Source organism: Stegodyphus dumicola, chromosome 3 (genome assembly GCF_044657685.1).
Source record: "Stegodyphus dumicola isolate Sdum_Otavi_A_Nest chromosome 3, ASM4465768v1".
NCBI lineage: Eukaryota > Metazoa > Arthropoda > Arachnida > Araneae > Eresidae > Stegodyphus > Stegodyphus dumicola.
Genome location: NC_140770.1, coordinates 183,305,087 through 183,329,133, shown reverse-complemented (window position 1 = coordinate 183,329,133; position 24,047 = coordinate 183,305,087). Strand labels below are relative to the sequence as shown.

Genomic DNA, 24,047 nt, shown 5'->3' with positions numbered 1-24,047 from the left:
TTCTTGACCAGGGAAAATCCCATTGTTTTCAAGATTTGCTTGACTTCAGATTGTCATTCTGAATTGTGACAGAAGTCACTTTTCATGTATGTTGAAGCTGACAAAAAGTACGTATGGTATGACATTACATCATTGAAAATAGCTGAAAAGTTAAGTTTAAGCTCATGTAGGTACAGCAAAAATTAATAAACAGGGTAATGAGATACATCCAGGTGATGTCGGAGGTCACGTGATGTAAGAACTGCTAATGTAAACAAACAAGCTTGTGCTGCGATAGATGTGTTGAAAATTCGAAAACTTTATTTGTTTTTAATTAGTTATGAAATTTGCATTTCATCTTTAATTACTATTTCATCCATTAATTAACTGTTCATTCATTTGGTTAGTATAATTTTGGTAACTCTTATATGTTATTGTTATCTTTACAATACTCTTTTGTTCGCTGCTTTACCATGTTTTGATTGTTAATATTTATGAACTCTTTCCTTGATCTGATAATTAATTCATTTATAAAAATGTAAAAATGAATACATAAAATCATATTTACGTAGATTGTTCTTTTACACTGAAAATAATGTTACTATAAATATTTTAAAGTCATTTTATCAGTTTAACAAGCAGAACAGTAAATATAAGTAGCTGGTTTCAGAAAATCGTAATAGTCATATTTCCAGATCACTGTAAATGCAATTGGCCCTTCAATCATGTAAGGATAACGATACCAATATTCTGTGCGGTTCAAAATTAATGTATAATTTTATACAATTTAAAATTTAATTTTTAGCAACTAACTATTATTCTGTTGATAGTATAAACTGCAAATCAACACATTTTGTATACTATAATATAAATGTAAAAACAAAACAAAACAAAAAAAAAACAGAGAAAAATTTGTGCAACTGAGTTCACTGCAGTACTAGCTGTGAAACTAATAATTTTTCATTATACATTTTTCTTCATTTTATAATAATTAATAATAATAAAGTACTATCTGTATAAATTTTAAATATTCAAAAAATAAATTTCATTTATTAATACTGGTAAGTTATTTGTAATCTTGTAAGTTATATAATTTATGTGCAGAATTTTTTTATTTTAAAATCATCTCGCTCAGAAAGATTTTCAAGTGTATTTATTGAAAAGATCTACCATAGGAAATAGACTAGTGTAATTCTAATGCATATACCTAAGGCACATGTTATCTCAAACTATGGACTGACACAACCACTGATTTTCAAGAACTAAATAAATATACATACTTATTTAATATTTAAACTAAAAAACTCAGCAATCTCCCATGAAAATTTAGAATTAAGTATAAATTCTTATAAAAGCATCCTTTTATATTAAAATGTTTCACTGATGCTTCTGGTTAAAGCTTTTGGTATCCTTAATATCTAAAATGGGAAGGTATTTAAAAAATGAACATTTTGATATTTATGTGTATTCATTAAAAATCGATTACAAAAGTTAAAATATTAAAACTTATCCTGATGAAATTAATAAAATTTTAGCTGCATAAAATATTCTATGACACTAATTATTATGAACAAGAGAAAATTGGCTTTGTATTTATGTTCTTCCAGATAAACAGATCTTTCACGAATTCGGCTATTTCAGTAATTTAGAAGAACTATTCATGAACTATGAATATACTATTATTACATTTACATTTAAAAGTTTAAAAACATTATTCAAGGTCTCGGGAATAGTTTTCAGTTAATTTATGTACACTTAATATTCTTAATGAAAACATTATTAATACTGGTAAGCATCATGCATAAGAAAAAATTATAAATCTTACCTCGTTTTCTGCAGAAATTTGCACAGATGTTTTATAATTAATTGATTTCTTCATTTCGGTCTTAACACAGCTTATCATAAGTACCGTGCTATCTGGGATTAGTTTGAAACAAAAATTGTTCACATGTTTTTCCCAGAGTGACAAAAGACCCTTCTTGTTGACATGAAGGAAAGAGAAATTCTCTCCAAGCGTATTTTTTAACTTCTTGCAATAGCCATAAATTTCTAAATTCGAAAAATCAATTAATATCTGCTATCGACTCCATTGTAAACATAGCACATTCGGATGTTGTTTTTCTTAAACTACGTGACCGCATTTTCCCTCTTCTTCTCTTGTGAAATGTATCTCATTGATTATTATTATTTATTTCTAAATATGGTAAAACAAATATCACTTTTATTGTAAATTGTGTTTTATATGTTAATGGGAGGGATTTTCTTACCATAAGGAAAAAGAGAGGAATAGAATAAAAAAGATTGAAAACCACTGTTATAATTGAACGCTTGTTTGTACTGCAGAATATAAAGTTAGTGCATGTATTTGAATTTTTAATTAACAAATTAAGTTTTGCATAATAAGCATATTAGACAAAAAATAATAATTAATTTTATATACACATGTTAAAATTTCTGGTAGGAGGGACATTATTGTATATATAAAGGGAAAGGTACTTGAATGGATGCATATATGGCATGTACTTGAATGGTATGGTAAACTATTTATTTTCCTGTATTAAATTCAGTAACCAGCAATTTGTTGGATATAACAAATCAAAGCTCTGGTAGCCATTCTTACTTGCAACTGAGTTAGACATAGGTAAAAGGTCGATGAAAACTAACTCTGAGTTAGACATAGGTAAAGGGTCGATATTATCAGTGCCCACTTGGTTTGTGTTTTTAGTAGAGAATATGTTAGCTTTGAGCTGTAGCAATTGTAATGTCCTGGTATTCTCCTTACACTATGGGGTTTAGTTGCTCCTGGGACAACTTGAGTGGTTCCTTCTTTAGCTGATTTTCATTCTTTCCAGATGCAGATTTTCATTCCTTGCTTGACTAATTTTTGACAAAAAAACTGTTAAGCTCTGCTCCTCTTCTCATAATATCCCATGCATATTCAGTCTGTTTGAGGTATGGAGAGCACGCAGACCAGTTTCTTTGAGAAACATGTGTATATTTGAGGAGATTTCTCCATTACTTTAGTCTGATGAGGTGGGCATTATCATCTATAAAATGAAATGCTTGACCATTGTCACCACACAGAAAGTGAACATAATATTCAGTAACCCTTTTACAGTAGCATTTGCTAGCCATCATATTATTATCCAACATCTGGAGTTCAATATATAAATCAGTTATGATATCGCCTAAACCATTACTCCAGCACCACCATAATGACAGTTTTCTTGTATTACCTGCTGGTATGCTCGTGTCAAATGAACTGGTGTATTGAATCCAATATCCAATTTTAAATTGAATTGATTGTCATTAGTAAATAAGATATTGCCTTAGTGAGTCTGATACTACAGTAAACACCTTCTGTGGTATTAACTGGCGAGCATCACACAAATTTGTTCTTAGCATATGTACTTAATTCAAATCTAGGCTACTCTTTTGCATATATCCGTATTCCCTTGCTAAAGAAGAGGTGTCCTGACATGTTAGCTGCCCATATAGTGTCAACTGCATACAGCTAATACCACTAATATTTGTTGTCTTGTATATTTCAAAAAACCCTTCTCCAGCAAAGTGTCTAGGAATTTTAATGATTTTAAACATTTATGAAAACCAGGAGATAACAGTTCATAAGATTTTAAACTGTATTGCAATTCTGATGATTAGATTCCTTCTTTCAGCTTCCTTATAAGGTCTAAAATAATCCAGATGACATCTTTGAAGCATTATATAAATGTCACATATACAGATATATTCTTTTACATTCAGAGTTTCAGACAGTTTTGCAATAATGTTAATTTTCATTTCACATGCTTTGAGTTTCTTCATGACCCCAAAATGTAAAATCGAGATCTGCATATTCATCTGTTTTCTAATGTGTATACTGCAAGTTAACTTATCAGATTCTGTGGCAATAATTTTGCTTCCTTAATTTTTGGACACATGTGTAGCATATAGTTATAAAAAAATATGAACATTTTGATTATCCTAAATATAATGTAAAATTCTTATTATTTATTAGCTTTTAAGTTACTTTTATGTTTTAAGATTCCTCGTCTTCTTGGAGAAATAGCAGCTTTTGGTGGAAGCAACATTGAACCTAGTGTTAGAAGCTGTTTTGAAAAGGTAATTAATTTTATAGTTAGTATTTCTGTTATAATCATCTGTAGTTTATTCTTAAAAAATTCTTATAAAGAAATTCTACTGAATGCTTAAGTACTTCTTGAATTATTCTTTAATATCTAATGAATTTGTATTTATCTTGCTATATTTCAAAACAGATATTGCCTTAGTGAGTCTAGGTTTATAACTATGTACCTTGTGCAAATTTTTTATATCTTAGTTAACTATATATTGTATGGCAGAACTCCTTGCTCAAATGTAAAAGTGAGAATACCTAGTCTGACTTTGCTTCCTCCCTGCTTTTTTATGTAATTTTTTATTACTGTAATCATAGACATATTTTATTTCTTGAAGAAATTTAATATTTCTACGATATGTAAAATTTATTCTTTTGTTTATTATTTTTTGGTTTTTATGTTTCTGTTTAGTGATATACATAAAACTTTAATTACAGTAAAAAATCCAATATTCAGAGTAATCTAATAAATAAAATATCTATGCCACTATCCTATTTCCCCCCCCTCGCTTACACAATTTAAGAATGGAGAATCTAATGTTCTAGAAAAGAACTGTATGTCACAAAAGCGATTTTTCTCCCAACTAACTGAGATATTATGTATTCCTATGTATCACTTTCAAATAGTTGCTGGCTAGGGAATCTCACTGTGGCCAACCACTGTACATTCACTGATATTAGCCATGACCACACTTTAGGAACTTCACTGTTCCTAGTCAACTAGTGTGTGAAGTCAAGCATGTATCTAACAGAGCTGCTGGTGGAGAGACTCTGAAAAGTCAAAATGTCACATTTAACACAAAATGTCTATTAATTAATTAAATAATTTCCACGGTATATTTTAAAATATCATTTCATTAATGTATTGAACATAGTATTATTTATTAGTATATCTGGTTCATGAATTATATTTTCTTTATATATGTATCTTAAGATTATTAAGCCATAATTTTAAATTAGTCTTATTTTAGTATCTGTATATGATGTTTGTGTATTTCCACATTTGTTTTTATGCATAATCATTACCACCTGCATATTATTTTATAACATGTAATTGCATGCAGCATTACAGTTACATTTCTTTATATTTATATTAATTTACGGCAAGGTTGCGTTCTGTGTATTCACAAATAAGCTACTTATTCAATCAATCACATTTATTTTTAATTTACATAGTGAAAAAAAAAGAACATTCTACAAAAACATATCATGCAGCGTATATGCACGCTAGCGATAACGGCACAAGCACGAGGAAGAACTAACTACAACAAATCAGTTCACTTCACTTGAGAGAAAAGTACAGAGTTTAGTTGCAGCACTGCTATACAAGAAAAAGACAAAGTTAACATTTAATTTAAAAGTTCGTTGCATGGTTGCTGCATACTCCCCTCCCAGTGTCAACGATATCGTACAGGGATATGAACATGACACCCAGAACGTGTAGTCTTAGGTTGCACCTTTGTTGCAGGCTGTGCTGAAGTGGTGATATCAGATGAACACTCATTTGATGGGGTATCTGGGTTAAGTGGCAAATCATGTACCAGAGTGCCCTGCAAACGGTGAGGTGAAGTTGGTGGTGGAGCGATTGGTTTATCCCTGTTCAGAACATAAGCTGGCTGTACACGATCAATGGATACAGGTACAGTTTTGCCATTTATGTCTAGGTAAAAGACCTTCTCTGTTCTACGAACAACTAAAAATGGTCCATCATAAGGAGGTTGAAGTGGGCGTCTCACCATATCATGACGAAGAAAAACATGGGCAGCTGTGGCTAAATCACGGTGTATAAAGGCTTTGCTATCACCATGTCTCTTGGGTGGTATGGGGCGAAGTGTTTGTATATGTGCACGTAAGTGGCTGACAAAATCTGTGGTGTCAACCGGTTGTTTTACAGGAACTCCCCAGGCAGACGAATGGTGGTGCCGAAAACCAAATCTGCTGGTGTGCAACCCAAATCTTCTTTCAAAGCAGCTTGAAAACCAAGAAGAATCACAGGAAGGACTTCAGTCCACCGCTCAGTGGCATGGCACTTGATAGCAGTCTTAAGAGGTCGATGCAATTCCTCTATTAACCCATTCGACTAGGGGTGGTAACTAGTCGTCCTGGATTTCTGAATTCCCAAGTGATGAGTGAGAGAGCGAAAAAGTGAAGCTTCAAACTGGCATCCTTGGTCAGTTGTCACAGTAGAGGGCACTCCATACCTGGAGACCCAGCATGTGAAAAATGCTTCTGCAACAGTTTGAGCAGAGATATCCTTGAGTGGTTGAGCTTCTGGCCATCGAGAGAAACGATCAATTAAAGTCAAGCAGTAAGAATAACCATTTGAGGGAGGGAGAGGGCCTATAAGGTCCAAGTGAACATGGTCAAATCTTTGAGAAGGCTCCTTAAAACTTGCCAAAGGTGCTTTTGAATGGCGATGAATTTTAGCCTTTTGACATGGGATGCAACACTTGGTCCATTCTGCTATATCCGATAACATTTTAGGCCAAACAAATCGTGACCGCACAATGTGTTGTGTTCTGCGTACACCAGGGTGAGCCATGTTGTGTAATGAGGCAAAAACATCCTGGTGAAACTGTGTTGGGACATAGGGACGAACTCTGTCAGTCGATACATCACAGAATAGATCAATGTTTGATTTCGGGAGAGTAATTTTTTTTAACTGCAGGGATGTGTCTAATGACAGTAAGGACTTCAACTCATCATCCAATGTTTGTGCTTTAGCTATTTCAGAATAATCAACTGCTGCAGGAAGAGTTAAGGCAGCTATACGGGACATGACATCTGCAGGAATATTCTCAGGCCCTGGAATGTGCTGTATGTTAGTTGTGAATTGCGAGATGAAATCTAAATGCCTCACCTGGCGTGGAGAGCACTTGTCATTCTTTTGATGGAAAGCATATAACAGAGGCTTATGATCAGTATAGAGGACAAAGTCTCTAGCCTCCAACATATGTCTGAAATGGGGAATGGATGCATAAGCAGCAAGGAGCTCCCGGTCATAAGCACTGTACCGAGTTTCTGCTGTACTGAGCTTCCTCGAGAAAAAACCTGCAATTTGGAGTCCACAACCTGATGCAATGCACCACCAATAGCATGATCAGATGCATCTACATGCAAGGCAAGTGGGGCAGTTGGAGAAGGATGAGCAAGTAACGTGGCATTAGCTAGTGCTTGTTTGCATTTTTTGAAAGCCTCTGTTGCAAGCGAAGTCCAAATAATTGGTTTCTTTGAATTCTTCTTACCAGAACCATTTAGGATGTCACTTAACAAAGCTTGGTTATCTGCTGCATGAGGCAAAAACCTACGATAGAAATTCATTAGGCCTAGAAACTTACGCAAATTACCAATAGTTTCAGGCAACTTAAAATCTAGGACTGCTTGGACTTTATTTTGCAAGGCTTTAACCCCTTCTGGGCTTATATGGTGACCAAGAAACTCCAACTCAGTGACACCAAACACACATTTTGAAACATTTAACTTGAGACCATAAGTACTCAGTCTTTGAAATATAGCATGCAAGTGCTTCTTATGCTCCACTGCATCGTTTGAAAAACATAGTATATCATCAAGATAAACATAACAAAATGGGAGACCCCTTAGGACCTCGTGCATAAAGCGCATGAAGGTTTGGGGTGCATTCACTTAGCCAAAACACAGATGAGTATACTTGTAGAGACCCCATGGGGTTGTCACTGCTGTTCTAGGAATGTCAGCGTCTGCAATAGGAATTTGGTGAAATGCTTTAGATGTCTACTTTTGAGAAAATGGATTTACCGTAGAGTGAATGAGCAAAGTCTTGAAGGTACGGAATAGGATAACTATCAAATTCAATCACAGAATTCAGCTTGCAGTAATCTCCAACCGGACGAACTGTAGAATCCTGCTTAAGGACGACATGCAATGGTGAACTCCATGGACTCTTGGAAGCACGGATTATCCCTTGATCCAGGAGGAATTCGAACTCAGATTTCACTGCTTCATGCAGCTTCGGATGGAGTCGTCTCGGTTTTGAAGTCACAGGTGGTCCACGAGTCAAGATATGATGCACTGTGTTAAGAGGAACAGTCTGCTTAATTAGAGTAGGATTTGTTATATCTGGAAACTCAGAAAGCAAGGAGTCATAATCTGAATTAACAGAAACTGTGACAATAGAAGGTTGGCTTTTGTGAGCAACATTGCCATAAGTAAACAGTGAAGTTTCAGGATTTATAAGACACTGCCATTTCAAATCAACAAGAAGATTAAAATGTTTCAAAAAATCTGCACCGATGATAGGAGAAGTTACATCAGCAATCACAAATGTCCATGAGAAGGGCTTCCGGAGACCCAAGTCGACTTGTCTGCGCACAAATCCATATGCAGGAATTTTAGAATTGTTGGCAGTAAAAAGGGCAAATGTTTCACAACAGTTTCTCTTATCTTTAGGAGAAGGAGGTAACACTGAGATCTCACTACCAGAATCGATCAAAAATTTTTGACCAGTCTTCCTGTCGTGAAGAAATAATCGACTGGGCTTTTTGGATACTTCCGTCATCCCAGCTAAGACGGGAGTTACAGGGTTTTTTGCTGCTGGTACGCGCAAGGCTTAGCACATTTGCGTGCCTTATCACCAAAACGGTTATGATAGAAGCACACATTACTGGAAGTATTACTTTTTCTGGAGCGAGAGGTTGAGCGACTCAGGAACCTAGTTGTCCTCCGATCGTGGGAAAGTTCAGAAACTTGGCGTGTAAGTTCTTCGATCTGCCTGGCTAGGGTTTCAGTTGTTATGGCATTGGGATCCAAGGATGTTCCAGCTCCAGAAGTAGCACAGATTGCACTAGGTTGAACAACCTCAGCGACTTTATCAGCTATAATTGCTAGCTGATCAAGTGTTTCAGAAGAAGCAGACAGAACTGTTTGGATATGGGCTGGCATCCGTTGCATCCATAAATTTTGCAAAAAGTCATCATTATGCTGTTTCCCAGAAAGCTCTTTCATTTTCCGTAGGAGATGACTAGGCCGTTCATCCCCCAACTGGAGTTCAGTGAGGAGTTTTTTAATTTTCTGGTGTTCAGAATCTTCAAATTCACTGATGAGCCTCTCAGACAGTTTTTTATATTTGTCCAAGTCCGGAGGGTTTAGTACAATGTCCGAGACGTGCGACAGAGTTTCCGCATCTATATTCGCTATAAGAGCAGAAAATTTCGTTTCATCACTCGTAATTCCGCTGTAAATGAAGGCATTGTCACATTGTGCGATCCACAACCGCACGTTAGCTTTCCAGAAAGGTGGAATGCGAAGTGCAACTTTCGCTACTTGGCTCTGCTGATCGGGTGGAGGCATCGCTAGTATGTGGAAATGGTTCCGGAAAGCAGAAACAAAATAATCGTAATTATCCAGAAAGCGAAGTCGCCACAGTGGGATGGGCTTACCACAGCAAGGCTTAGCGAAGCATGTGACCAATTAACGTAACTTATTTTTCGTCCATAGGTCACCAATTACGGCAAGGTTGCGTTCTGTGTATTCACAAATAAGCTACTTATTCAATCAATCACATTTATTTTTAATTTACATAGTGAAAAAAAAAGAACATTCTACAAAAACATATCATGCAGCGTATATGCACGCTAGCGATAATGGCACAAGCACGAGGAAGAACTAACTACAACAAATCAGTTCACTTCACTTGAGAGAAAAGTACAGAGTTTAGTTGCAGCACTGCTATACAAGAAAAAAACAAAGTTAACATTTAATTTAAAAGTTCGTTGCATGGTTGCTGCAAATTCATATGTTTTATATTTGCTCATTTCTTTATATTTTAGGCGGGAAATCAGAAAGAAATCCAAGCTAGTCATTTCTTAACATGGTTGCAACAAGAACCTCAATCTTTAGTTTGGCTTCCAGTTCTTCATAGGATGGCTGCAGCAGAAACTGCTAAACATCAGGCAAAATGCAATATTTGTAAACAGTATCCAATAGTTGGATTTAGGTAACTACTGTTATGAAATTTAAACATTGAATTTAACTATTGCGATGCAAATAAATTAAATTTAAACCTCACTGTTGATTTTTAAGAGGTATTCCTTATTCATCATTTCTTATATATAGTTAAATGCATTTTTGGATCAGCTAATTCTGTGATTATCCCGTGCATCATTATACGAGGGCTATCCAGAAAGTAGATTACGTTTTGGAATAAAAAAATAAACAAAGTATAGGAAACAAATTTTATTATATACAGATGAAAGCCACACTCAAATACTACTTTTCTACATAGTCACCATACAAATTAAGGCATTTATCGTAGCGATGTACGAGCTTGGAAATTCCTTCGTCGAAAAATTCGGCCGCCTGCGCCTTCAACCACTTCGTTACCTCTTCTTGCAGCTGTGCGTCGTCATCAAAACGCTGCATAGCCAGCCACTTCTTCATTGCTGGGAATAGGTGGAAGTCGCTCGGTGCCAGGTCGGGACTGTACGGTGGATGAGGAAACAACTCCCACTTAAAAGATTCAAGAACTTTATGAGTGACATTTGCCGTGTGGGGCCGGGCGTTGTCGTGAATCAACAAGATCTTAGAGCTCAACATTCCTCTGCGCTTGTTTTGAATTGCTCTTCTGAGTTTTTGGAGAGTTTGGCAATACCTTTGAGAGTTTATTGTAGTACCTCTTTCCAGGAAGTCCACCAAAATTACACCTTTTCTGTCCCAAAAAACAGTCGCCATCATCTTCCTTGCCGACATTGTTTGCATGCATTTCTTGGGTTTTTGGGGAGAACTTGTGTGGCCCCACTGCATTGATTGCAATTTCGTTTCACAGTTCACATGTTTCACCCATGTTTCGTCACCAGTAACGATGCGATCGAGTAAAGAGTCACCATCCTTATGGTAAGCATCCAAAAAGTTCAACGCTGCAGCCATTCGTTGATTTTTGTGGTCCTCTGTCAAGATTTTTGGAATCCATCTTGCACAAAACTTGTGGTAACCAAGCTTTTCGCTGATGATTTCGTGCAACAAACTTCGCGAAATTTGTGGTAAACTCAAAGAAAGTTCCGTTATTGTGAAATTTCGATTTTCACGGACTTTAGCATCGACTTTTTTGAGAAGTTCGGCGGTCACTATGCTGGGTCTCCCACTTCGATCTTCGTCGTGAACATTGGTTCGGCCATTTTGAAATCTTATGACCCACTAACGCACTCCACCTTCAGTGATAATGTTGTCCCCATACACTTCACGAAGCTGCCGATAGATTTCTATCGGTTTACAGTTTTTTGCAGTCAGAAACCTTATTACTGAGCGCACCTCGCAGCTCGCGGGATTTTCAATTAACGCAGACATTTCAAACCGTCACAGTATCTGAACGGAGCACAGCACGAACCTCTCACTAGCACGGCTAGATGCAGACTGAGCTGCGCAACGCTCTGACCCCAAGATGGCCGCGCTAGCCCCGCCCCTAGCGGACACAGACGGAAACGTAATCTACTTCCTGGATGGCCCTCGTAAAAACCAATGCTTTATCTACCTGTAAGGATGGTTAATTTAAAATCTAAATATGTACTTCCAGTCTTAGGCCCTAGGTGGTAGCACTGTTTCAGGTGTCCTTAATGTCCACTTTCCTTGCTTTTATAAAGGGGAAAAAAACAGGATTATTGGGAAATATAAAAGAAGCCTAGCCTCCTGAAACCTAGGGCTTAGGGCTTTGGGCTTTGTTAGCTTAGGCACTGAAAGTATGTAGTTATTTGTATTATCTTTATTGTTCATAATGTGATGATAATGATGCACATGCATAAATGCAATGCGTTTACCTCTGCACATAAAACCTCTGTGCATGCGCATAATACGTTTATGCATGCACGTTTAATATATAACGGATAAGCTAGGCTAAAATTATCTAATTATCTATTTCAATTAATGTTGCAGATTGCATTGTTCCTTAATCTTCTAATTGGATCCGGCTTATTATTTTTTGCAGACTGTTAGAGCAATTTTATACTTAGCTATATAAAGTAAGCTTGAACTTTCGATTATGTCGAAAAGAGTTTCCGATTCTGGAGCTGCCAAAGGATCTACAAAGCGAAAGCATGTTTCGATGTACCGCTTCCAATAGTGAAGAAACAGAGAGGTTATTGAAAACGAAAAAATTTCGATTGACAAATTAGTCGGTATTCTCGACACAGCAATTACAGGACTTGAGCAGTGGAACTGAACAAGAAATTATGTCTGTTTATAGAATTAAAGAGGAAGTATTAGCACAAAAAATGAAACAACTTAAACAACTTACATTGAAAGAAATGTTTAATAAAGTAAACAAATAAATATTAAGCTTTTTTTTGTAAATTTTGATACCCTTTAGATATTAATTGCTCTTTATTTCATAAATTAGGTTTCATATATTTAATTTTATAATTTCTACATGCCATCTTACCAGATTTTTAAATTGATGATCTATAATCTGGAAAAACCTCTAATCCGGAATCGCCGAAGTCCTGAGGAGTCCGGATTAAAGACTTTGTACTGTAATAAAGATTTAAATTTAAACATTAAGTCAGATTTTCCGTTTTTCTTTTAAACTTGCAATATATATTGTAAAGGTGTGTAGTTTCTCTGGCATGTTATTTTTTAGTATATATTTGATTTCTTTAAAACTTAATATTTCTAAATATTTGTATTAATTTAATGCCTAACTTTCAGATTTTTTAAAAATTTTATATAATGCTTTATTTTGCAGGTATCGTTGTCTAAAATGTTTTAATATCGATTTATGTCAGAATTGCTTTTTCTCTGGTAGAAAAGCTAAAAATCATAAGCTCACACATCCTATGCAAGAATATTGCACAGCTGTAAGTAATTATAACTTTTTGTTTTGAACTGTAAATCTTGAATTATAACTTTCAATATGAATGTTGATTTTATTTTTCTTATACCAGTTTATATTGTAATATAAAGCATGAAAATGAAATAAAATATCTGTAGAAACATTTTTCTGACACTGTTGAATATCATATACAAATCTAAAGATTGCCTAAATATTAAAACAGTAGTAGTAAGGTTTTGCAGACCTTCTGGGAAAACTTTATTAGTTCTCAAAATTCACAAAAGGCTTTTCCAGGACTGCAAAATGATTATATATGTTGAGCTGAGTGTTACAAACTTAAACAAGTCCCAAAAAATGTTTGTGAATGGAAGTGTCATTAAAAAGGGAAAAGTGCTGTATGGACTGAACTTAATTTATTAGAGAGTCCAAAGAAATCATCTGCTATAAAAATAGATACAAATTTTGTGGTTTAACACGTTGGACAGCGACACGAATATTCATTGTTCTTTTCGTGCGAAGCTTGAATTAACAGTTCGTTTTGTGGGGCAGCACAACACCAAATTATAAAATAAAAATTTTTTAATTGAGGGGAAAAAAAAACTGAAGGATTTCAGATTTTAAATTATGTCCAAAGGATAGTTTTTTTAACGTTTTGTATGTTACTATTATTTATTAAATAGCATGTTGTTTGCACTTAAACCATAAAATTCAGTTCAACAGCAATATCGCAAAATAATTCTAAAATGAGTCTATCTTTAGAGTTTCTGATACAGAGTCTCATGCGATGGAGATAAAAATGGGTTTTTTCATACAGTTTTGCCATTGCTCGCTTTGAAATCACCGAGTTTGTTAATCAAAAATTCATTGAAGTGTTACAAAATATGAAATCCATAGTAAAGCAAATTCCAAATTTCAAATTTGGTCTTCCACATGCCCACATTTGTAGGAGGATTATGTCATTCAAAATTCGATGGTTCTAGGTACTGTTACTGTATCACAATGCGAAAAACATATATACATTTATGCAGATTTTTCATTATTTAATTTCTTCAAATATAATGCAGGACTCTAACATTTGGTGGCAACAGTTTGAAAAGTGATTTGCTGTTTAAAGTGATTCAACGCAAAATCGCAAAATGAAAACAGTAGACCTTCAGGGACAAAGCTCCTTTGGACTAAAAAGAAAATGAGGAGGGTTGGACAGTTTTATGTCTATCGTTTAACTGGGCAGTTGGCAAAATTCAAATTGCATTTTTCATGTCTCGAAAACACGACTTAGGGTACATATTAGATTTATATATAGCAGTTAATCTAACATAGGTATTTGACACAAAATTTGACTTTTTTTAAACGACATTGCAATTTTTTTTCCATATTTCGATTCTACGACTCAAATTATGCCTAAATTTTGTAAAATTTGGTGCGAAATTTTCAGAGAAATTCCAAAATTTATCTTTTCGGATTTTTTTTTCAGTTTGCGCCAAGAATAATTTACTTGGCGAACTTTTTAATTTATAGCAACCTATTTTTCTGTTCCTGTTTTTCATTTTAGATGAGCGGGAAAAAAGTCATCATTCGTACTTTAAGTGCGTAAGCCACATTTGGCTTTATCTCTCAAAAAGAATGAATTTTTAATGCATTTAATAAAACTTGAGTAACTTAAAAACTTTTTTGGGTGAGAGGGGTATTTATTTTAGTCTGTACCTATAGTTGTCTTATAACAACGCAGATTTGAAATATTATTCAAAGGTTCTTTTCATTTGCAGGTTAAAAAACGTGCAAAAATTTGAAACATTTTGAAATGTTAACATTGAAAAATTGAAAATTTTGGATATTGATGAATACACAAAATATGTGTACATACCAGTCTATTTTACCATTTACTGCTATAAAATATACTCAAATCTATTTTTATAAAACTTTACATCATGAAATATACGATCAGTAATGTATAACATCTCCAGTACTTTTACCATGTGTACAACTATTGTATTATTAGTAATAGTTGTGTATACAATAGTTTTAGTGTATACAACAAAAACGGCCCTTACTTTAAAAACACACTACGTACATACACTCCTAACCCACCTTGAAAGTTCTTTCCTTTATTATTACAATCGTTGGCTGTATTCATACACTTCCAATTACAGAAGTATTTTTAATGACAAAAATATTAGATTTGGCAATGTCAAATTTGGGGGGGGGAGTGATGACAAATAACAAAATCTAAATTTAATTTTATTGCAGTCGCCCAGTAAATATTAACAGAAGTAACAAATGTGTTATTTTATTTTTGGGGAACACTGAGACAATGTCATTTTTACTCAGGTTATATATTATTTTAGTTATGTATGTTTATGTGTGTGTTTATATATTTAATTTATCAGACAACATCAGGTGAAGATGTCCGAGACTTCACAAAAATAATGAAGAACAAATTCAAGTCAAAACGATACTTCAAAAAGCATCAAAGGCTAGGCTACCTCCCTGTACAAACAGTTCTAGAAGGGGATGATCTGGAAAGTCCTGCTCCATCTCCTCAACATACACTGTCATCACAAGAAATGCATTCCAGACTTGAACTTTATGCTAGCAGGTATTATATAGTTTTATTATTGAGAAAACAGGAAGTTTTTATTTATTTATTTATTTTATTTTAATCCCTGAGGGTAAAATTTTCTCACAATGACTTCATTTTTTATATGTTTTGTGCTGAGATTCTTATTTTTTAAAGTACAATTTTCTCACATTGACTTCATTTTTTGTTAGGCCTTTAATATACAATTTATGATATTGGTAATACTAAAAGCATTAATAATGTGTAGCAGAATTTGTGAATGAAATTACATATAACGTAAGCCATAGAAGTAAGTTAAATAATGGTTTTTGTAAGTATTAGGGGGGAAAAAATTACATAATTCACCTTTGAGATAGTCATTGTGATAAATTCAAAATTTAAATTTTCAATCTTTGCATCTTTTTTATAAGTAATGATGCAATTAGATTTTAAATACTTAAATTCTTGCTTTGGAATCTAAAAAGTTACAAACATTAAAATGCCTCTCCATTGCTTATATTATAATACCATGCATTCATCATCATACAGTGTGTTGTTACATTATTCTACCATATGCTTATTATTGACACAACTTGTCATTACATTATTGCCATGCATTTATTATGCTCACAACTTGTTAGTTATTGTAATTGTATGAAATGAATGAGATTTTTAATTTATCTCTCTCAAAACAGAAGATAAACATGCCAAAGTTAAATATAAAATTAGCAAAGCAACAGTGTCGTGTTTGGCATAGATTTAGTCTAACACTCAATCGATTTGGAGGCAAACTGTCCTTCTTTATCGGGAGCAAAGAAACCCGTAAGTGGGAATCCAGTCTTGGAGACTTCTTTGCTCCTTAAGGGACCTGTACCTGTTTGTGTTTTAAATTGATTGAGTTCTTGACTAAACCAGCAACAAGGTTGTTCCTTTTCTGATTTTATCTCTCTCGTCTAACCAGTCTGCAAATGTATAACAAACTGCATATTTTATCAGCTGTGGATACTGTTCTTCATAAATTAGATCTTTTTTTGCATTATATCAAATTATAAACATTTTTGAACATTGGCATTGTTTTTATAATTGATAAAAGAACGTTTCTTAAATCTATGTATCGTATGGAAAAATGAAGAATTTTTTCAACAAATTCATTTTTCATAATTTTATAAAAATTTTCTTTTGTTTTTAGGTTAGCTGAAGTAGAGTTGAGAGCAAGGAGCAATTCAACGCCAGATTCGTAAGAATACATTTATGTAATTTATATTTATTTAAATTCTTAAATAAAAGAGTGCTTTGTTTCAGGAATGGGAAATTTTTTAATTAATTTAAAATATTTCTGTTATAAATGCAAGGATTTCAAATATGGAGCATTTATATTCTGAAATGGGAAGTGAGAAAGATAATGTATTTTACAATTTTTGATAGTTTCTGTGTTTTTAATGTATCTCATTTCAGTTATAATAATTAAATATGTGTATATTTAAAATAAACATGCATCTTTAAGGACAAAATAAATTTTCTCTATATCTTTCTTAAGTTGAATAATTTCTTGTAATATTTAACTGCAGTTTATTTGCCTAAATTTATCTTAGGCAGCTACCTAGTTTCGCCAATTTATTATTAAATATTATGTATAAGTTAATCAGTATTTTATTGTTTAAAACAAATGTGACTGTGAAATTATCATGAAAATTTATGAATAAAAATATTTTAGAAGTGAAGATGAACATCAGTTGATTGCACAGTATTGTCAGACCTTGAGTGGAGAACTGGCATTACCTGTGGTAAGTTCTCTCTGTTTTTGAAATGTATAAATTTTCTTATCTGTGGAGTAATTAAAAATGTTTGTGAATTTTATAGAAGTAAAATTAATGCAGTTTTATAGAAATTAGAACTTTATCATTTTCAATTGCTTCAGTTAGTAATCATATTATTGTTCGTGTTTCATACATTGAAAAATTGATTTCTTGAAAATTGCATTATGGCAGCTGTATGTTGATGTAATAATCTTAAATTTACATCTAAGAATCTAGTAGCTCAATTAGGAATTTTAAATTTTACTTTTCACATATTAAAGGCATGATATAGCTTGTATATTAAGACAGTGTATGTTTATCTAAGGATTGTCTTGGTAACTAAACCCAGACTTTGGGTGGAAACATTTTGTGTGTCCACATTAGTTTCCTGGCTTTAATTTTTTTAATTATCAGCTTCTAGAAAGTAACACTTCATAAATTAAAAAAGAGTTTTAAAAATGTGTAGATATTTTATATATATATCACAAATATGCATGCAAGATGTTTAACAAACATGTACTCATTTGCCATGGGAATATAGTTATTGCACGTAGCTGTTAATTATTTTGATAAGTTGATTTCATGTCTGTGTTTGCATATCATAAGCAAATGTAATAAATATCTTTTTTTATAATTAAAAAAAGAGAGAAAAGAAGAATTATTTGGTTTCCAGGATTGTTCATTTGTATTTTTTCTTTAATAACGTAGCATAAACTATATTCTGATGCATATATTATTTTTCCAGTTCACTATTATTTAAATGTGTTGCTTTATTAATATTTAGTGTATGGATAATTAAGGCGGAACTGTATTCAATTTCTTATCCATTTAATTGCATATACATATATAATTTTTGTTTATGCTTATTTTGCAGCCAAGAAGTCCTGCACAAATTATGGCTTCAATTGATGCTGAACAAAGAGAAGAGCTGGAAGCAATGATTCATGAATTAGAAGAAGAAAACAGGTAAGAAATGCTATTATTTTGCTAGTTGCGATATTTTAAAATTAAAATAAAATCAGTGGAATTAGATTTTATGTTTACTATTAGAGAAAATTCTACTTTATTAAAATAATACATTTATGTAACCCTTGGTATAACAATCCATTCATATATGTATCTTCCGTAAGTAAACTTCAACCAATTTTCATTAGCTTAATGCAATTTTTTCACGAATACAATAATTCATCAGTTATCTAAAATTGTAATGTATACAGAGCACAAATATAGCAAATATGAGTTTTTCTTGTAAATAACAAAAAATTGTACTGTTTGCCCCATGAAAACTGAATTAAGCAAATTAATGTTTGTGATTACTTTCTAGTAAATTTGTCTTAGTCCCAAACCCATGAATATCATACTGAAATTTAATCTTAGTTTTAGTATAAGACAAAAACCATACTGAACTGAAAATTAAGAGATATTTTTGAACCATATTATTTTAGAAGAACCATATTGTGTCTTTTATCAACACTCAAGATGATCATTGTAACTTTAACCAATATTTAATTTTCTCAGATCTTTGTACTTTTTAATAGGTATCAGTTATCAAGAATTATAGTTATAATTGAATTCCTTTTTGATTTAAAATTTTAATGATATACCATGTTGATAAATTATTTTTTGATGAAGTTTAGCAACATTTTATACAGTTATTTGATTTTACATTTGCCCCTGAAAGGATATGAATTAAGTTAATGTGCTGTACTTATCTTGTGGATTCCTATATATATTCAGAAAATAATGTAATATGTCTGATGATTTTTAAATGATTAATTTCCATTTAAATGTATTATGAAACAAAATTTGCATATATATGTATACTATAAGGGATTTTAATTCATTTAAAAACTCTCAAAGAATTTTTTTTTGTTAATTTATATTATGTGGTTATGTTTTTTCTGTCATATAAAATTGTATTATTTGTGCTTTAATATATATATTTATATTGGGTTTTTAGGCATTTACAATCAGAATATGAAAGGCTTCAAGGATCTAGAAGCTGTCGGAGTGTTTCACCAACAGTCACAGAAGAAGAAGAAGAACAGACACCTCTAACGCCAATCCGAGATGAAGAGATGTTGGCAGAAGCTAAGTTATTAAGGCAGCATAAAGGTCGTTTAGAAGCTAGAATGCAAATTCTAGAAGATCACAATAGGCAATTAGAAGCACAGCTACATCGCTTGAGGCAGCTTTTAGATGAAGTAAGAAAAAAAAAATATGTTAAAACTAATATTATGATAATTGAAAGGTGTACACAGTAAGTTTTAAACAGCTTGAATTTAGACTGTGTAGATTTATTTACATGCAGATTGCAGATTTTTTTATCAGTAAATGTATTTGAAAATTTTCTGAGATTTGTAGTAGTATAAAAAGTTCATAGGTAAACTGTATAGGTTTGAAATATCTGTAAAAAATAAAAAGCTTTGCATAAAATACATATGGGTTTAGCCTTATTTTCCTATTTGCTATCATTAAATGTGTAATGAGCTAATAAGAGGAGAAGGGAAAGATTTCTCATATCTAGGATTAGTTATACTTTCCATGTCTATTGTATTTTCAATCATATAAACAATATTGATATTCTCCATATAATGTCATAATGAATCTTAAAAAGAGCCTCAATTATAGCACTGAAATTTAGAAATTTGTTCAGTGTTTCAGCTGGAAGAAAAGAACCTTTTTCTTGTTAAATCTCTAGGCATCTGATCTGCAATAAAATTTCTTAATAAATCTAAAATTGCATGCATGAAAATAATTCTCTATAAATATTTTAACGAAGAAAACTTTTGTTTACTATTTTTTTTCATCATTATCATTTAAGCAATGATTCAAATATCTTGTCTGAAATATTTGTGACATTTTAAGCAAAAGATAATGAAATTTAATATTACATTATTCTGCAAAATTATTTTATGTATTTTTAATATTTCAGATATTTCTTATAAAATTTTTACGATATTTCATAATAAAAAAATCATTTGTGTGGTGTAAAATGATTTATAGATCATGAATTTATCTTACAGCCTCAACCAGTTCCAGGCCGTGGCAATCCTCAAAATAATGGCTATGGAACACCTCAAACTTCATGGAATCGTACTGTTATCGTCGAGCAAAATTCAAGGAGAAATGGCCAAATATCAGATCATAGTGGTAAGGGCATGAAATTAACACTGAGTGCATCATCAAAAATGTTCGATATTTTGTATGTTTATTAAAATAGCACCATAAAAGATTTTTGACTAACATTAAGTTGATTAAATTCAGTTAAATGTTGTATAGTATTTGAAATTGTTTAACAGCATTTTTGTTGTTTAATTAATAACAGTTCTGAATTTAATATTGTTGCGTTTCCCCCCCCTTCCTCTTGACATTCGTACATTATGGGGTTCGTGCGGATTTGGAGTGAATAACGACAACAGCACTTGATGAAGTATCGAAACACACTTTATTTAGCCAATATTAATCAGGACAGCTCCAAAATCATGTTACAGTCATCAAAGAAGTACTATGAACATGCTGGAGCAATCAGCGACACAGCCTTCACACCATCAGGCTATAGCGGTGAAGACAGCTTCACGGCAAAGCACTAGAGTACAGCTTCCGACTCTGTTCGTTTGTTCTTGAAACTCCATGTAATCTCGAGACTCTCCACGCTACAACTCACGATGCACTCAATGATACACAAGAGTACAGCTCCCAGCTCCTTGATTCAGTCATTCTCGGAGCTTAACACACTCTCTCAACGATGCACTAGCCACGATACACTAAGAGACTCTTTCGATGCACTCGACGACTAACTGGCTGACTGACTATCAACTCGATGGACTCTCTAACTCTGCACACACTGACTAACTCCGCATACCAGTGGGATTTATATAGCTTTTGGCTTGTGTTCGAGAACATTCTGGTCTAAACCAGTAAGAATTCGTTCCAGAAGGTTCTCCATCCGTCTATGGCATATCGGTAATTTTTCCGCCAAATGTGGTAACCCTGCCTTCCCTTGCTATTTTCTGGCAACCCTAAACCTGCTTTGTGGGGAACACGGAGTATAAAGAAGGAGGAGAAACTGGTATTACAACTTTTCCCAAAAATGGTCCACTTTTGTTGCATTATTTATAGAGGGCACTGCAATCGTTAGCTTTTCTACTTTTCATAGGATATGACATAGGCAGCAATACAGAAAATATTGATTTGATATCAATTTCCATCATGAGTAATTCTTGTAACGCAACCTGCTTCGTCCCTCGATGCAACAGTGGTTATACATCTGTTAGGCAGAAGAATAAAAGCTTGGGAATCAAGAATCCAAGTATATTTAGAGCTCCAAAGGTGAGCAACATTTATATCATGCCTGATCACAGTCAGACGAATTTATATAACTTTAGAGAACGTCTGGATTGCTAGTAAATAAGAGGTTATTTAAAAATTAATAGATTGTAAATTAGTTAAATATTTCACAGAACTTTAAATTGGAAACTAGTTAAATATTTCACAGAACTTTAAATTGGAAACTAGTTAAATATTTCACAGAACTTTAAATTGGAAACTAGTTAAATATTTCACATAACTTATGTGCATTTGCATTTCGTGCATGAAAGCAGGCAATCCTGAGATTTTAAAGTTAAATAAATTTCTGGAATTATGCAAGAATGATGGAATATTTGCCTCTTTATTTCATTTACAGAAAAGAAGATTAACTCATTTCCCCTTCATTTCCGTTTGAAGTAGGTTTTTATAATAAATGGAAATGAACACTGTGCTGCTTAAAATTAACTTTACTTGCATGGTTGAGTGAAAACATAACAGCAGATAAGTGTAATGAAAAATTGATTTTCCATGAGATAAATTCAGCATATTAAATAAGTTATGAATATTATAAAATCATGCCACCTAATCACATAATTGAATGGCTGTTAAAAATTAAGTTTTAAATCTTGATACACTGCACAGTGAGAACCATTATGCCCAAGGATTTTAAATTTGAATGTGTAAAACTATTCAAGCGTTATGTGCTGCAATTAAATTTTAATTTGCCATTACTATTTTCAAATTAAATTTTAATCATTAAATTTCTTTCACTGCGAGTCTTTAATCGTTGGAAAAGAGATATTAAATTGAGAATAAAAATGTAAATAATTACTGCAAGAGAAAACAGACTTATATATATAGTACTTATATAGACTTTTATATAGTTAATGATATTTTTTAAATACCGCAGCAAGCATACATTAGGTATTCTGATATTAAACTGGTAGTTTTGCAACAAATGTAATTAGAGTCTATTAGTAAATGATCAGTTCAGTAAATGAAAATAAAAAATAGGGGATCTTTTCCAGTAAAACATAACACATGCAAAGCATTTTTTTTTTTTTTTTTTTTTTTTTTTTTCAAAAAAGCTACATGTGCCAATTTGAAACTTAACAGCGAGAAAATATCATAACATGATAGCTGTGATAAAATTTTTCTGAACATAAGAAATTCATCTTTTAGGCTATTGAATAGGATAGAATTTTCCTCCTTTGGAAAGAAAAGAGGACATGTACTTTTAAAATAAAAAAGATCTGCATTATATTTTTACTTAAAATACTGCATTTATTGGTTAGAAGTTAGTTCAAGCAGGACAAAATTAAAGATATATTGAATTAGTCAATATTTTTTACTCTTTATATTTAATTATGAATAATATAGTTCAGCATAACCAAGTGTTCAGAATACTTAACTGAATTCAAATCCGAATTCTATTTTAAAATCTTTTGAAATCAATTTGAAACATACTTCTCAAATAACAAATATATGGAAATTTTTAACAGAAAATGATAAAAATATCAAAATGAAAACTGACATCTGATTCATAAAAAAGAATAACTTATTATGATAGTCATGAAAATGTACTGACTGAAGCAAAAAATTATATAAGCTTCATTAAAATTTCGCCACAGTTTATATCAAGCTGTGTATCTAGGCATTTTACAAAATGAGAGAAGCGAAGAAACTATTCTAATTAAATTTAACATATGTAAAGCAAGTATTATTACTATTAATATGATTATTTTTCTAAGGGAGAGGAACTGAAAAATAATCATTAAATTAATCATTCATAAAAAGTACTACAAGCCTTACAGCATGAAAGCTGTAAATTAATTTTATAATTTGAGGATTAAAATACAATCATTAGTGAGCAGAATATTATAACGCTGATAATAACGCAATCCATGACATTAAAAACATAAACATTTTTTCATTTGGTAGTAAGCTTCGCCGCCTGGCTACTCAATAAATGTTTACATTTGGAACTACTAAGATGGAACAACAGCGCCATCTAGTGAACGTGAAATTTTAGGACCGTTTTTCTACTAGGCAGTTTCACCTCCTTCATTATACTCCGTGGCGGGGAAGCTATCTTATCGCACCTGGACTTTTCATAGCAATATCATAATTGAAAGGAAAAAAAGAGGAATAAAATTTTGTTTACACAATTTATGTGAAGAATAACTTTACATAAATTGTGCATGGTGTGTTATATTGTTGATTATGTAATACCGTACTTACTCACATATTTTCCCAGCTTAAATTCCAAATTTTATTGTATGAAAATCGAGAAGAAAATTATGTAAATAATTTAATTTTTGAAAGACGCCATCGCAGAAAGTACAAAAGAAATGAAAAAAATTTATGGATAAACTACCGCTAACTATCACAGTACAATTTATTTCAAAGAAACATACATTCCTTTAAGAACACATGGTACATTAACACAAAACTATCTAATAACACCAAAAT

At 32.5% G+C, this 24,047-nt stretch overlaps 1 protein-coding gene across 1 annotated transcript in view; it reads left to right on the top strand.

Annotated features, from left to right (window-relative positions):
• The window catches only part of Dys (Dystrophin), a 670,989-nt gene that overhangs the window by 637,218 nt on the left and 9,724 nt on the right, over positions 1-24,047 (top strand). The window contains exons 63-71 of the mRNA XM_085813682.1: positions 4,024-4,101; positions 9,922-10,088; positions 12,825-12,936; positions 15,299-15,507; positions 16,658-16,705; positions 17,183-17,252; positions 18,139-18,230; positions 19,225-19,468; positions 20,291-20,417. Coding sequence (XP_085669808.1) covers positions 4,024-4,101; positions 9,922-10,088; positions 12,825-12,936; positions 15,299-15,507; positions 16,658-16,705; positions 17,183-17,252; positions 18,139-18,230; positions 19,225-19,468; positions 20,291-20,417 — 1,147 coding nt within the window. The remainder of the gene's footprint in view (positions 1-4,023; positions 4,102-9,921; positions 10,089-12,824; positions 12,937-15,298; positions 15,508-16,657; positions 16,706-17,182; positions 17,253-18,138; positions 18,231-19,224; positions 19,469-20,290; positions 20,418-24,047) is intronic.